This window comes from Chelonoidis abingdonii, chromosome 1 (genome assembly GCF_003597395.2).
Source record: "Chelonoidis abingdonii isolate Lonesome George chromosome 1, CheloAbing_2.0, whole genome shotgun sequence".
Taxonomy (NCBI): Eukaryota; Metazoa; Chordata; order Testudines; family Testudinidae; genus Chelonoidis; species Chelonoidis abingdonii.
Window position 1 is genome coordinate 15,310,266 of NC_133769.1, and position 12,370 is coordinate 15,322,635.

At 37.0% G+C, this 12,370-nt stretch overlaps 1 protein-coding gene across 3 annotated transcripts in view; it reads right to left on the bottom strand.

The window, feature by feature from the left end:
• UPF2 (UPF2 regulator of nonsense mediated mRNA decay) overlaps positions 1-12,370 on the bottom strand; it is a 158,205-nt gene that overhangs the window by 144,280 nt on the left and 1,555 nt on the right. For all 3 annotated transcript variants that reach the window (XM_032798299.2, XM_032798297.2, XM_032798298.2), the window contains exons 2-3: positions 7,521-7,900; positions 4,937-5,716 (exon numbers count right to left, since the gene is read on the bottom strand). In XM_032798299.2, the coding sequence (XP_032654190.1) occupies positions 4,937-5,716; positions 7,521-7,882 (1,142 nt within the window). In that variant the 5' untranslated portion in view covers positions 7,883-7,900. The remainder of the gene's footprint in view (positions 1-4,936; positions 5,717-7,520; positions 7,901-12,370) is intronic.

Here is a 12,370-nt window from a genome sequence, read left to right on the forward strand (position 1 = left end):
TTTTGTTACATAACTGCACTCAAAAACAAAACAATGACAGCTTTAGAGCCTACAAGTCCACTTAGTCCTACTTCTTTTTCAGCCAATTGTTAAGACAAACAAGTTTGTTTACATTTACAAGAGAAAATGCTGCCATCTTCTTATTTACAATGGCACCAGAAAGTGAGAACAGGCATTTGGCATGGCACTTTTGTAGTTGGCATTGCAAGGCATTTTACATGCCAATTTGCTAATCATTCATATGCCCCTCCATGCTTTGTCACCATTCCAGAGGACATGCTTCCATGCTAATGAAACTTGTTAAAAAAAAAAAAAAGCGCTAATTAAATTTGTGACTCAACTCCTTGGGGGAGAATTGTATGTACCCTGCTCTACCACATATTTCATGTTATGGCAGTCTCGGATGATGACCCAGCACATGTTGTTCAATTTAAGAACGTTTTCACGACAGATTTCATAAAATGCAAAGAAGGTACCAGTGTGAGATTTCAAAAGATAGCTACAGCACTTGACCCAAGATTTAAGAATCTGAAGTGCCTTCCAAAATCTGAGAGGGACGAGGTAGGGAGCATGCTTTAAGAAGTCTTAAATGAGCAACGCTCCATTGTAAAAACTACAGAATCCCAACCACCAAAAAGGAAAACCAACCTTTTGCTGGTGGCATCTGACTCAGATAATGAAAATGAACATACATTGGTCCGCACTATTTGGGACTGTTATCAAGCAGAACCTGTCATCAGCATGGACGCATGTCCCCTGGAATGGTGGTTGAAGCATGAAGGGACATATGAATCATTAACGCATCTGACACAAATATCTGGAGACACTGGCTACAACAATGCCATGTGAACACCTGTTGTCACTTTCAGGTGATGTAAATAAGAAGCCAGCAGCATTATCTTCCGTAAATGTAAACAAACTTATATGTCTTAGTGATTGGCTGAACAAGAAGTAGGACTGAGTGGACTTCTAGGCTCTAAAGTTTTACATTGTTTTATTTTTGAATGCAGGGTTTTTTGGTACATAATTCTACATTTTTAAGTTCAATTTTCATGATAAACAGATTGTATTACAGTACTTGTATGAGGTGAATTGAAAAATATTATTTCTTTTTTATAGGACAAATATTTGTAATAAAAGAAATATAAAGTGAGCACTGTACACTTTGTGTTCTCTGTTGTAATTTAAATTAATATATTTGAAAATGTAGAAAACCTCCAAAAATACTTAAATATTCTATTATTTAACAGTGTGATTAATTGCAATTAATTTTTTTAATTGCTATACAGCCCTAATTTAAACCTGCAAGAGACCCATGCCCCATACTGCAGAGGAAAAAAACAAAACAAAAAAAAAACACAACCCAGGGTCTCTGCCAATCTAATCTAGGGCGAAAATCCTTCCCAACTCCAAATATGGCCATCAGTTATACCCTGAGCATGTGAGCAAGACCCACCGGCCAGATACCTGGAAAATAATTCTCTGTAAGAACTCAAAATTCTTTCCTCATGTAGCGTCCCATCTCCAGTCACTGAGGATTGTTGCTACTGGCAGTTGCCGATGGGCCACATGCTATTGTAGGCAGTCTCGTCAACATCCCTGTGACATTACTGCACACAAGTGACATAAGTTTTGCTAGTTTCATAGTTTTTCAATGAAAAATGTTTTTTACTGCATTTAAAAGGTACTATTGACACCTCAGCAACAATGAACAGTATTTCCTTGCCAGTAAAGGCATGAATTAGGGATAGTTTCCGTCTTCTAAAATAAGCATTCTGAAAGGAAAAAAATCAGTTGACAAAGATTTTAAATGTACTGGCCTCCTCTATAAATGAACTTGTGGGTCAGAGCTCGCTACTAAGTTGTTTATACTGGTTTATAGATCCAATAACACTTTGAAACTCAGTACTAATCTGAAGTGTTTAAAGATGAAATTGTAGAGTTCCATGTTTACTGTATCTTAACATGCTTACTTTACAAGAAAAAAATATAGTTCCTCCTTGCCCAGCAGTTAGCTTTGAGAACTCAGCCTGGGATCTGAGAGTCAAGCATGTTTTTTTCTTGCTGATCCATCATCACCAGTAACAAAGATTCTACGAGCCAGATTATGTCTTTAGTGATACTTTATCTTCAGGTTTTGCTATCAACAACACCTGTGCACACTACTACCGCTTTCAGTTGATGTATACAAGGACAACTGGTTGGAAGATAGGGTTTGTCTTCACTGCAGTATTAACCTGAGTTATAATTTGAGCATCACTACTAACTTGAGTCCCATCCTCATGGAAAAACCCTTCATTCGAGCATGATGGTGCTTTTACTTGAGTTGGTGGGCCCAGTGGAGTGGATAGGCAACAGCTCAAGTTAATACAACTCATCAGCTGCTAATACAACCATTACAGTGTACCCTGGGTAGTCTGAGTGTTATTTTGCAGCACAGCTACTCTCAGTTGAACTAGGCTAACTCAAGTTAACTCTGCAGCGAATATATGCCCTAAGTAAACAATTGAGTTGATAAATAAGGAAGAACCTAGTCTAGCCCTCTCCCTCTTCAAGTTGGTTCTGCAATACAAATGGGAATAAACAGTAAACTTATTTTTGTCAGTAAAGCAGATTGTCTTTCAATAGATCTGTTGAGTAAGGAAGGAGCTAGCATTTTTATAGTCATTTCTTAGAACAGAACCACTCTCTAAATGAAATTCAATTGTATACCCAAACTTCTCATTGGTCTTTGGCGTCATGCCATCCAAATCTAATGCATGCAAGTATTTGGTAAGTCTATGGAGAAAGAACAATCACATTAAATTAAGCAGAAAAGAGATTTTTTGAGAAATTGAGAAGTATCTCTCACTCACTCCAATTGTTATTAAGGCAGAAGGCTAACATTTTTAAATCCATATAACCCATGCAACCATCTCCACACGACCCTAACTGATACTGTTTTACCAGGTATGCACTAAAACAAAACTTTGTACCTTAAGTTCTATATCTTTTGTCAGGAAAGGTTTCTCAGGTCCAGGATGGAATTTATGGTTGAGAAACTGACTCGAGAAAAGCTAATAGGCTGACATCCAGGGCATTTGCCTGGGGACGGGAGACCCTGATCTATCTGATTCAGACAAAGGACTTGAGTCTGGGTCTTCCATACCACACCTCAGCTGAGTGCCCTCACTACCTATTGGCTATTCTGGGGCCTCTCTCTTTTTTTCTGTGGTTTTTCCCACACACAAAAACTTCTAAAGATCTTGGGTTTGTCCCAAAAGAGTTTCAAAGACAGGAGAACAGTCTCCTATCCAGCTCTATACGGGTAGCTCTGTAACTGAAACCCAGTCAGGAGTTTAAAAACTTTTTAGTTTAGTAAACTAATACTCCTGGAAAATTTTATAAACTACAGAACTTTACAATTGTTTGTAACTGCTTGATAATTAAGAAAAGATGCATGTCAGTGGACTTAAATGATTAGTTGGACATGCCAGTCCTCTCAACACACAGAACAGCTGCTGCTTAAATGAACAGCCAAAATGAGGCAAAGGAAGAATAAATGTAATCAAATCAGCCAACAATGAAGTTCATCTACCTGTTCCCGTTCTTTCTTCTACATTTGTCTTTATCCCAGACTTACTTAATTGTAACCATGTTAGTTTAAATAATGCAGGTATACACATTATGTTGCAAAGAAAAATTACACTTGTGTTTTGTCTCTCTCTGAACAAGCAAGTAGTATAAGGAATTGGACTACAGTAAAAGTCACTACACATTCCAACTTCTTACATAGCAAAATACAGTCACTTAACAACTGATAGGGATGGGACTGGACTACAACAGATGCTTGAGTTTGTATCTCACACCTAAATCCTTATAATAGGCCAAGCTTAATACCAAAACTGATCACCCCACACTCTGGGAAAACTCAAATTTGAGTCTAGATTTCAAACCCCAAAGTTTGGACGTGTTCAGATCAGAGGGATACATATTTCACATCCAGAATTTTGGTTCAGGCCCGTCACCAATAACTGCACAATTCATGTACTTTTGCTTATGTGTATTGGAAATATTCTAGGAATATAGGAATTACCATATCATACAAATGAGATCATATGATGAAAATGCCTGTCATATAAGAAGACTGGACTTGATGACACAGGAAGTCCTGTCCAGTCCTGTGCCCTTATCAGACCATCAGTCCACCTAGGAGAGCATTCTGGCTTCAACAATGACCAGTACTGGATGCTTTAGAGAAAAGTGCATATTTATTCAACAACATGCCTATGGTGGAAGTTTCTTTCCAGCCTAAGACATTTACAGTTAGCTGAGGTCCTGAAGCATTTAATGTTTTGAGTCAAGGTTTAACAGGACATGGCTGAGTAGTTTACGCCCAAATTTTGATTTTAGATTTTAATATACAAGAAATTTGCAAAGTACACTTTTTGACACATGATTTCCCCCCTATACTGAGAACTATGCTAACATCATGTACAATGTTGGCACACAAAAAAAAAATAAACAAAACAAATCCATGTCAGCATATGGTCCATAAGAAATATGTGGGTGGGAAGGGTAAAAAAAAAAACACTTGGTGCCAACTGGAAAAGGACAAAACCAGCTGGGAAAGAAATGTTAGTCTCAAGCTGTTAGAGGAGTGTTACAAAACCAGTGGAGGAGTTAAAAAAAATTAAAGCAAGAGAAACTTATTTAACAGCCTCCCTCTAAAAATTATTTAAAACCTAATGCCCCATTACTTAACATTCCAGGCTCTAAAAGATTTTCTAATTGGGAAATCTTTCAGCATGTTATTTCAGAGAACCTTCTGCAACAAAGCGCGTCTTCCACATCATTTTACTTTGGTGGCAACAATTAAAGAAATCTTAAAGCATTCTACGAGCTATGATATATTGATAAATATATCAATTTATGAAGTACAGTATTTAAATGTCACCTGTTTTGTCTCTCAATATTTTGTAGCTCTCTGTGGTCCCTTTTCAGGTGTTTGGTCAAAGATGTAAAGTATTCCTTCAACAAATTCTGGAAGGGCTGTTGCTTCTCTGGACTGATTATCTCACTAGGAGGAAAACTCAAGTTAAACTTCTCTGCAGCATTTTTAACCTTCCTTGGTACCAAACCAGCAATATCATCTCCACAGTGCCGGCAAAAGCTTATTACCACAGAAACATGAGCATGGGTCTCTCGATCAGCGTTAATAATGTTTTTTAGCTGTTCATAGATTAAAGACAGACCTTCTTTATCAGTGAAAATCCCAACTATTGTCAATTCTGCAATGAAACGCAAGTCAGTTCTTAGTTTGGTAATGTTGGGAGTTTTCTCTTCTTTCCTTGCTTCAAAATGCTTTTTCCAAACCTGAAGAAGTGATGGAGCAAAATCAGCATAGCGCTGGTGAAACAGAGAACACAAGTGCACGGCACAGTTCACATCTGATATTTTCAGCTTTGCTTCAACAATAGAAGCTACAGCTTCTGCAATGTACTTGCTTAAATTGAGGCTATTAAAATCATGAGACAAGGAGTCCCTCTGTTGTTCTGTGATAGTTTTTAGCTTCTTAACAAAAGCAGTGTTCTTCTTCAGACTCGAGTCCAGCCTGCTAAAGAAATTCTCCTCGGGGCGGTTATCTGGTGCATTCTGGTTTTTGCTGCGGAGTTCCTTTCTTGCTTGATGGCGCTCCCAAGCTTCCTGGTGGAGTTGATGTGCTTCCTCTTTCTCTCTAAAGAAAAACAACAATAGTTATAACCTGGTAAGACCGAACTGATTTCCATTATAGATTACTGAATTTTGTAAACTGACAGGTAAATGAACCATTTCAGAACAAGGATAATGCACCACAAGCTAACTGATCTCAATTGTAGTGCAGTTTAAATTTTTCCTGATACTTTATATGTACTAATGAATGTTCTGTAATATATTTTACTAATAATAAGGAAGTCCTAGTAACTCCAAGGCTTCACTAAATAGCACTCTTCTATTAAACCTTTTCTAAGAAAGTGCCATTTACGTATTAAAATAAACATATTAGCAAGCCTCTATACAGAAATTTTTTTAATCACAAATTATTAACAAAGCATAAATACTACAATCCTTTTACTCAAGAAAGAAACAAATCAACTTTGGGACAGAACACAGCAGTTGTTAACAGAACACAGTAACACTACACATGTGTTCCAGATAAAAAGAATTCCCAATCCAACTGAAATTGCAAGGGCAATTTAAGTAGATAAAATGTATTCACTCAGCCTGGAGTCTGACCAAGACAGACATATTAATACTCTTACGCTTTTTAAGTGTCATGGTATCTTTAAAAGCAGCAAAGAATCCTGTGGCACCTTATAGACTAACAGACGTTTTGGAGCATGAGGTTTCGTGGGTGAATACCCACTTCGGCAGATGCATCTGACGAAGTGGATCTGACCAAGTGGGTATTCACCCACGAAAGCTCATGCTCCAAAACGTCTGTTAGGCTATAAGGTGTCACAGGATTCTTTGCTGCTTTTAAAGATCCAGATTAACACGGCTACCCCTCTGATACATGGTATCTTTAATGAACACAAAAGGTCAGAATCTTGGTTTTGTTTCCCTCCAACACCATAGTGTCTCTTAACACCATGCTATGGATACTGACTTGGAGAAAAAAATAAATTAACACCACTTTCTGCTGTATCCTACCCAGGTTCTCCTTGCAGGTTTTCCACTCAAATACCAATTATTCATGACTGCTGACTATTGGACAGCTTTAGAGATCACAGCCCACTTCCAGTGCTTAAAAGTTTACAGCAACAGCTTACAGTAATAAGTGACTTGTGACTGAAGTACCAGACTGAGAGTCAAGCTGCCCAGCACCTATTCCTGGATGGATTTTATTGTGATCACAGGCAAGTCACTTGGCTTCTTTCTGCCTCTGTTTCCCCATCTGTAAAATGGGGATAACACATCTAAACCTCAATAAGACTTGGTGATGCTTAATTAAGGCACATCTGTATACCACATGAGATCTCCAGACAGACGACATTACCGAAATCCAATGTATAAGCTAAAGTGATAGTTAGTTTGTACATCCAACTACTGCATACTTTTAGCTTCTCACAAATAGCACTGAGCATATCACTTGACACTATCTATATCAGTGGCTCTCAAACTTTTTTACTGGTGACCCCTTTCACATAGCAAGCCTCTGAGTGCCACCCCCCCTTATAAATATATAAAACAGTGTTTTTAATTTAACACCATTATAAATGCTGGAGGCAAAGCAGGATTTAGGGTGGAAACTGACAGCTCGCAACCCCCCATGTAATAACCTCACAACCCCCTGAGGGGTCCCAACCCTGTCTGAGAACCCCTGATCTATATTTACTAAACAATTATATATATTTTTACTTTCTTATTCATGAAATTAAAAGAGTGAACCAATACTGCAGTTCTTACTCTGGCAAAACTCCCACTGACTTCAATGGGAATTTTGCCTGAGTAAGCACTATCCTGTTAGGCACAGTTAAAACTCAAAACATAAATCTTACTTCAATTGTGCAGCTGCCTCCTCTTGCTGACGTTTTACTTCCTCTTCTTGTTTCTTTTTCTCTTCCTCTTCAAATTTCTTTTTTTCTTCATCCTCTTTCCTCTTCTGCTCTTCTTCAGCTTTTATCTTGTCCTCTTCTTTTTTCTTTCGCTCCTTGTCTTCTTTTTTCCGTTTATCCTCCTCCAGTTTTTTCTTTTTATCTTCAGGTGTCTTGAGAGTCTCTCTCTTCAGGCCAACCTTCAAATCCTCCTTTGGTTTCTCTCTACTGCTCACTGATCGCCTTTCACTGAAGTCTTTTTCTTTGTTATTTAATGAAGATTCTTTTTCTTCCATACTGGCTGACTTTTTGCGCTCAGCTGGCATTATGTTACCCAGGCAAATCTGCAGAAGTACAGGAATATCACCATTATTATTGTATTCTCAATATATGAACAAACTAGTTTTCACTGTATCCTGACATTCACTTAGAATAGTTGAGGTAAATCTGCATGAGGACTAAATCAATCAGAAAATTGGGTGAAGCTAAGCAAGCACCTTGGAGGATGATATTCATAAGAACTATACTGCCACACTGTTCCCATGGTACTAAGATCATGATTAAGAAGAAAATGTGGGGACTGCACAAAATCCAAATACCTGTAATTGCTTTCAGCATATATTATGGAATTCTCTTCAACCTGAGCTGTGCAGTCAAATGACTGTTCAAAACTACCACAGCCTGGGGAAAACCTAATCTTTGCAGCAAAGCTAACACTTCCATGAAAAAAAAAGTTTCCTGACCAGAGCCAACTACCTACAAGCTTTAATTAAAAAAAAAAAAAAAACTCAAAAGAAAGGCTTTCCCAGAAATCTTTTTTCCCTCCACCATAAGCTGCAAAAAAATTTTTTTTACTGTTCATGAAGTTCAGCTTGAGGCTCCTGTTATGCTCAATGCTGCTATGCACTTCTGGATCCTGAAGTATTGAAACAGCTATAGTGGGATGTTTATAGGCTGACAAAAAAACTACAGTCCCAATTCAGCAAATATTTATGTACGTGCTTAGCTTTAGATCCAGATTTTTATAGGTATTCAGGCATTGTTGTGCTTAGTGTTGCAATACCTAACCGATTCGGGAACCTAAATCTCATTTGCAAAAGGCATTTAGAAGCCTAAAACCTATTGACAGTCTATGGTATTTAGGCTCCTAAGTCCCTAAAGGCCTTTTGAAAATGAGAGCCTTTAAAAATCTGAGCCTTGGTTCCACTGTGATTATTTACATGCTTAAAGTTAAGCACATACATAAGCATTCGCAGAATCAGGGATGAAGGGAAAGGGTTTTTTAATACCCTCATTTCTAGTAAGTTACGCTTTTAAAATGCATTCCTTTTTCCTCCAGAGCAAATTTTAAAAACTTTTGAAGTGACATTGCTGAATTTGATATCTTCTGGGGGAGGGAGGAGAGACATCTTTTGCTATTAGACTAATACGTACTTAAATTGTTAGAATGAAAAGTGAAAAAATTCTTTTTGCTATTTCTTTTCATGTATTTTCTACACTTCAGTCACCTTGGACAATGAAAACTGACTAGTCACATTAATTTGTTTCTCATTTTCTGAAAATGTTTGGGTAAAAAACAAAACAATGGGATATTTGCATGTCAACAGAAATAAAAATGTAAGAAAAATGTTTTCCAATATTGAAAAACTTTATTTTACACACACACACAATGTGGGCCTTCACTATCTAACAGTGCCTTTTAATCCATGGGTTTTACCTGTTCTCGATGATACATATTTGAAAGATATACATTTAAAAATAAAACACCACATTGAAGAAAATCCCTATTTCTAATTAAGTACTTCTTCCATTTTCTCCAAATCATACGGAAAAATTCTTCAATATTTTCCCCCCCAATTATAATTAGTCTTAATACTGTATTGAACATAGGGAGTTTTCTATTAAAAATTTCATAAAATGTTGGTCTGATTCGTATAAATATTTGTTTTAAACCAATCTACCTACAGAACAAAAAAATTCACCAAGGATAGCAATAGAAAATTCACCACGTATAGCAACAGTTTAAGGTTTTCCACATTTTGCTTCTTACATGCAGCATACGTCTTCACTGCAAGAAAAAATGCTCTCTTAACTCAAGTTAACTATGGTAATATGATTTAAAATAGCAGTGAATACCAACTTACTTTTAACTTGGGTTAGCAGCTTGAGTTCATTCCCCGCTCACTTGTGGCGCAAACTTGAAGCAAAAGTCAAGTTGCTAAGTCCTCACTGCTAATTTAACCTAAATTAGTCAACCCGAGATAAAAACCACACTTTTTTTTCTCTTTTTATTTTTTTTCCAGTGAAGACATATCAGTAATGGTGAGAGAGGTCTGTTACCATGGATGGCCCATTCAATACTTGGCCTTTTTGCTGACAGAAGTTCCAATGAGTGCCAACTACCAGGGTTTGGAGGGAGAGGGTATTGATTTGTATTCATTGGGAACAGGACAGAGGGCAATTAATTTCACACAAGCTACACAGCTGCGAGCAGATGATAACAACTCTGACTCCCTAATGACCTGATAAGTAATGAAAGTATTGGCTAGCTACTGCTGAAAGACTCCACAGGACCAGAGCCTAACACTGATCCTTTCAGCCATCCAATCCTCACTGTACTTTGACTTTTTGGTTTAATTAAAATTGATTTAAAATAGATTTTTTGTTAAGTCAATACATTTAAAAAGCAACATACTAAAGGCCAGATCCTACAACTGGATCTGTGGAGACAGGTTATATGTAGGTATTTGGGATCTAGATGCATCCAGTTGCAAGATCAGCTCATTTCAACATTTTTCCCCAAGTTCAAAAGTAACATTTAGCAGTCGAAGCTTACAAATGGCATATAATGGAGGCCATATCAATCCAAGAAAGCTACTCAAGTTTTTTTTGGGAGGAGAGAGTGAGTTTAAAACTGAGTGCTCTTCCATATTGAAGTCAGCTTAATGTCCCCACCAATGAGATTCAGTACATTTTAATATTCCACTAGATTCTCTTTAACAATTGAACTTGATAAAGTTGTGTTCTTCCTGATTACACCACTAAATAAAAAGCTTTGTTGGAAAAAAAAGTTAAAGGAAACATATCTATAAATTTAAAATGACTTTTATTAAAATCATAGACTCATAGGACTGGAAGAGACTTTGAGAGGTCATCTAGCCCTGTCCCTTGCATTCATGGCAGGACTAAGTATTATCTACACCAGGGGTAGGTAACCTATGGCACGTGTGCCGAAGACGGCACGCCAGCTGATTTTCAGTGGCACTCACAGTGCCCAGGTCCTGACCTTTGGTCCAGGGGGGCACTGCATTTTAATTTAATTTTAAATGAACATTCTTAAACATTTTAAAAACCTTATTTACTTTACATACAACAATAGTTTAGTTATACATTATAAACTTATAGAAAGCGACCTTCTAAAAACATTAAAATGTATTACTGGCTCGTGAAACCTTAAATCAGAGTGAATAAACGAAGACTCAGCACACCACTTCTGAAAGGTTGCTGACCCCTTATTTACACCATCCCTGACAGATGTTTGTCTAATCTGCTCTTAAAAATCACTAATGATGGAGATTCCACAACCTCCCTAGGCAATTTATGTTGTAATTTTAGCACAAAAAAAGATTTCTGAAAGTTAGTAAACCCGGAGTTAAAGTTAAAAACAACCATCCGAAAGACAAGAAATTAAAAGTCTGTTAGGTCAAAAAAATAAATGCTGGAAAGACCCTAAATATTTGTTAATACTCTAATACTGTGACCAATACCTTTGCTCATACACTAGCTGCTGCTTGAAGAAAAAAAGTTTAAGTATCCCCTGTTGCACATATAAATTACAGTAGCATAGTCATTTGCAGAACAGTCACAATTTCCACCCACCCTGCTAGCTTACATCAAGATCAGGGAGAAATTCAGGACTGTCTTTTGCAAAGGAATGTCTCATCTTTGCAGGTATGCGGCCTGTATATTAAGGCTGATGCTGAGAATTTTGATCTCTGATCTATAGCTGGCCAACATTTGATAAAGGAACAGGATCAGGAAAGGTATACAATTCATAATGTGGTGAACAAAGACAAGATCTAGTATGGATGACGAGGGCTATATGAAAATTGTTAGGTTTTGACCATATTATGTAAATGATAAAGAAACTGAACCACTCATTTGAATGTGTATGGGGGAAAACAGGCATTAGCAGTTTATAACCAAGTATGTAGTAGAAACCTGTGGCTCATAATTAGAAGTTGGATACAAAAAGATAGGGATAAAGAGGAAAGTCAGAGTTAAGGAAGGCGTTGAAAACTTTACCGGGGTGCTCTGTAGTGACATTTAGGGGTTTTGAACTTATAGCCTTGTAGTGTCATCACTTCCAAATGTTCGGTTTTGTTAAATATTGTAAAGCTTTCTAATGTTTTTAATTAATTAGTTTCCTTCCTTAACACAATCTTTAAGTTCTGTTGGGGAATTTTCTTGATTTGTTTCTGAATTTTTATTTCTTTATGACAAGCCTGATATGTGAAAACTTGATATAGTTGTACTCACAATAGTTCAGAGTACAAAGACTGTCAGTTCCAGGACATCTGGGGAACTTACAATACACACAGAAGTCCAGCCCCAGCTTTTTTTAAAATAGTACACAGACAATGCTTAGCAGAAAATACTTATAAAAAAGCAATATAATCTTGAAGGATCCCAAAGAATTATACACAATATATATATATAGCATAATTAATGCAGCCGCCTTAAAAGCTGAAATGAGGAAGATCAGCACCCACCCTTCTGTACTTAGTTTTTCAACATCTGCAAAATGGGTTTAC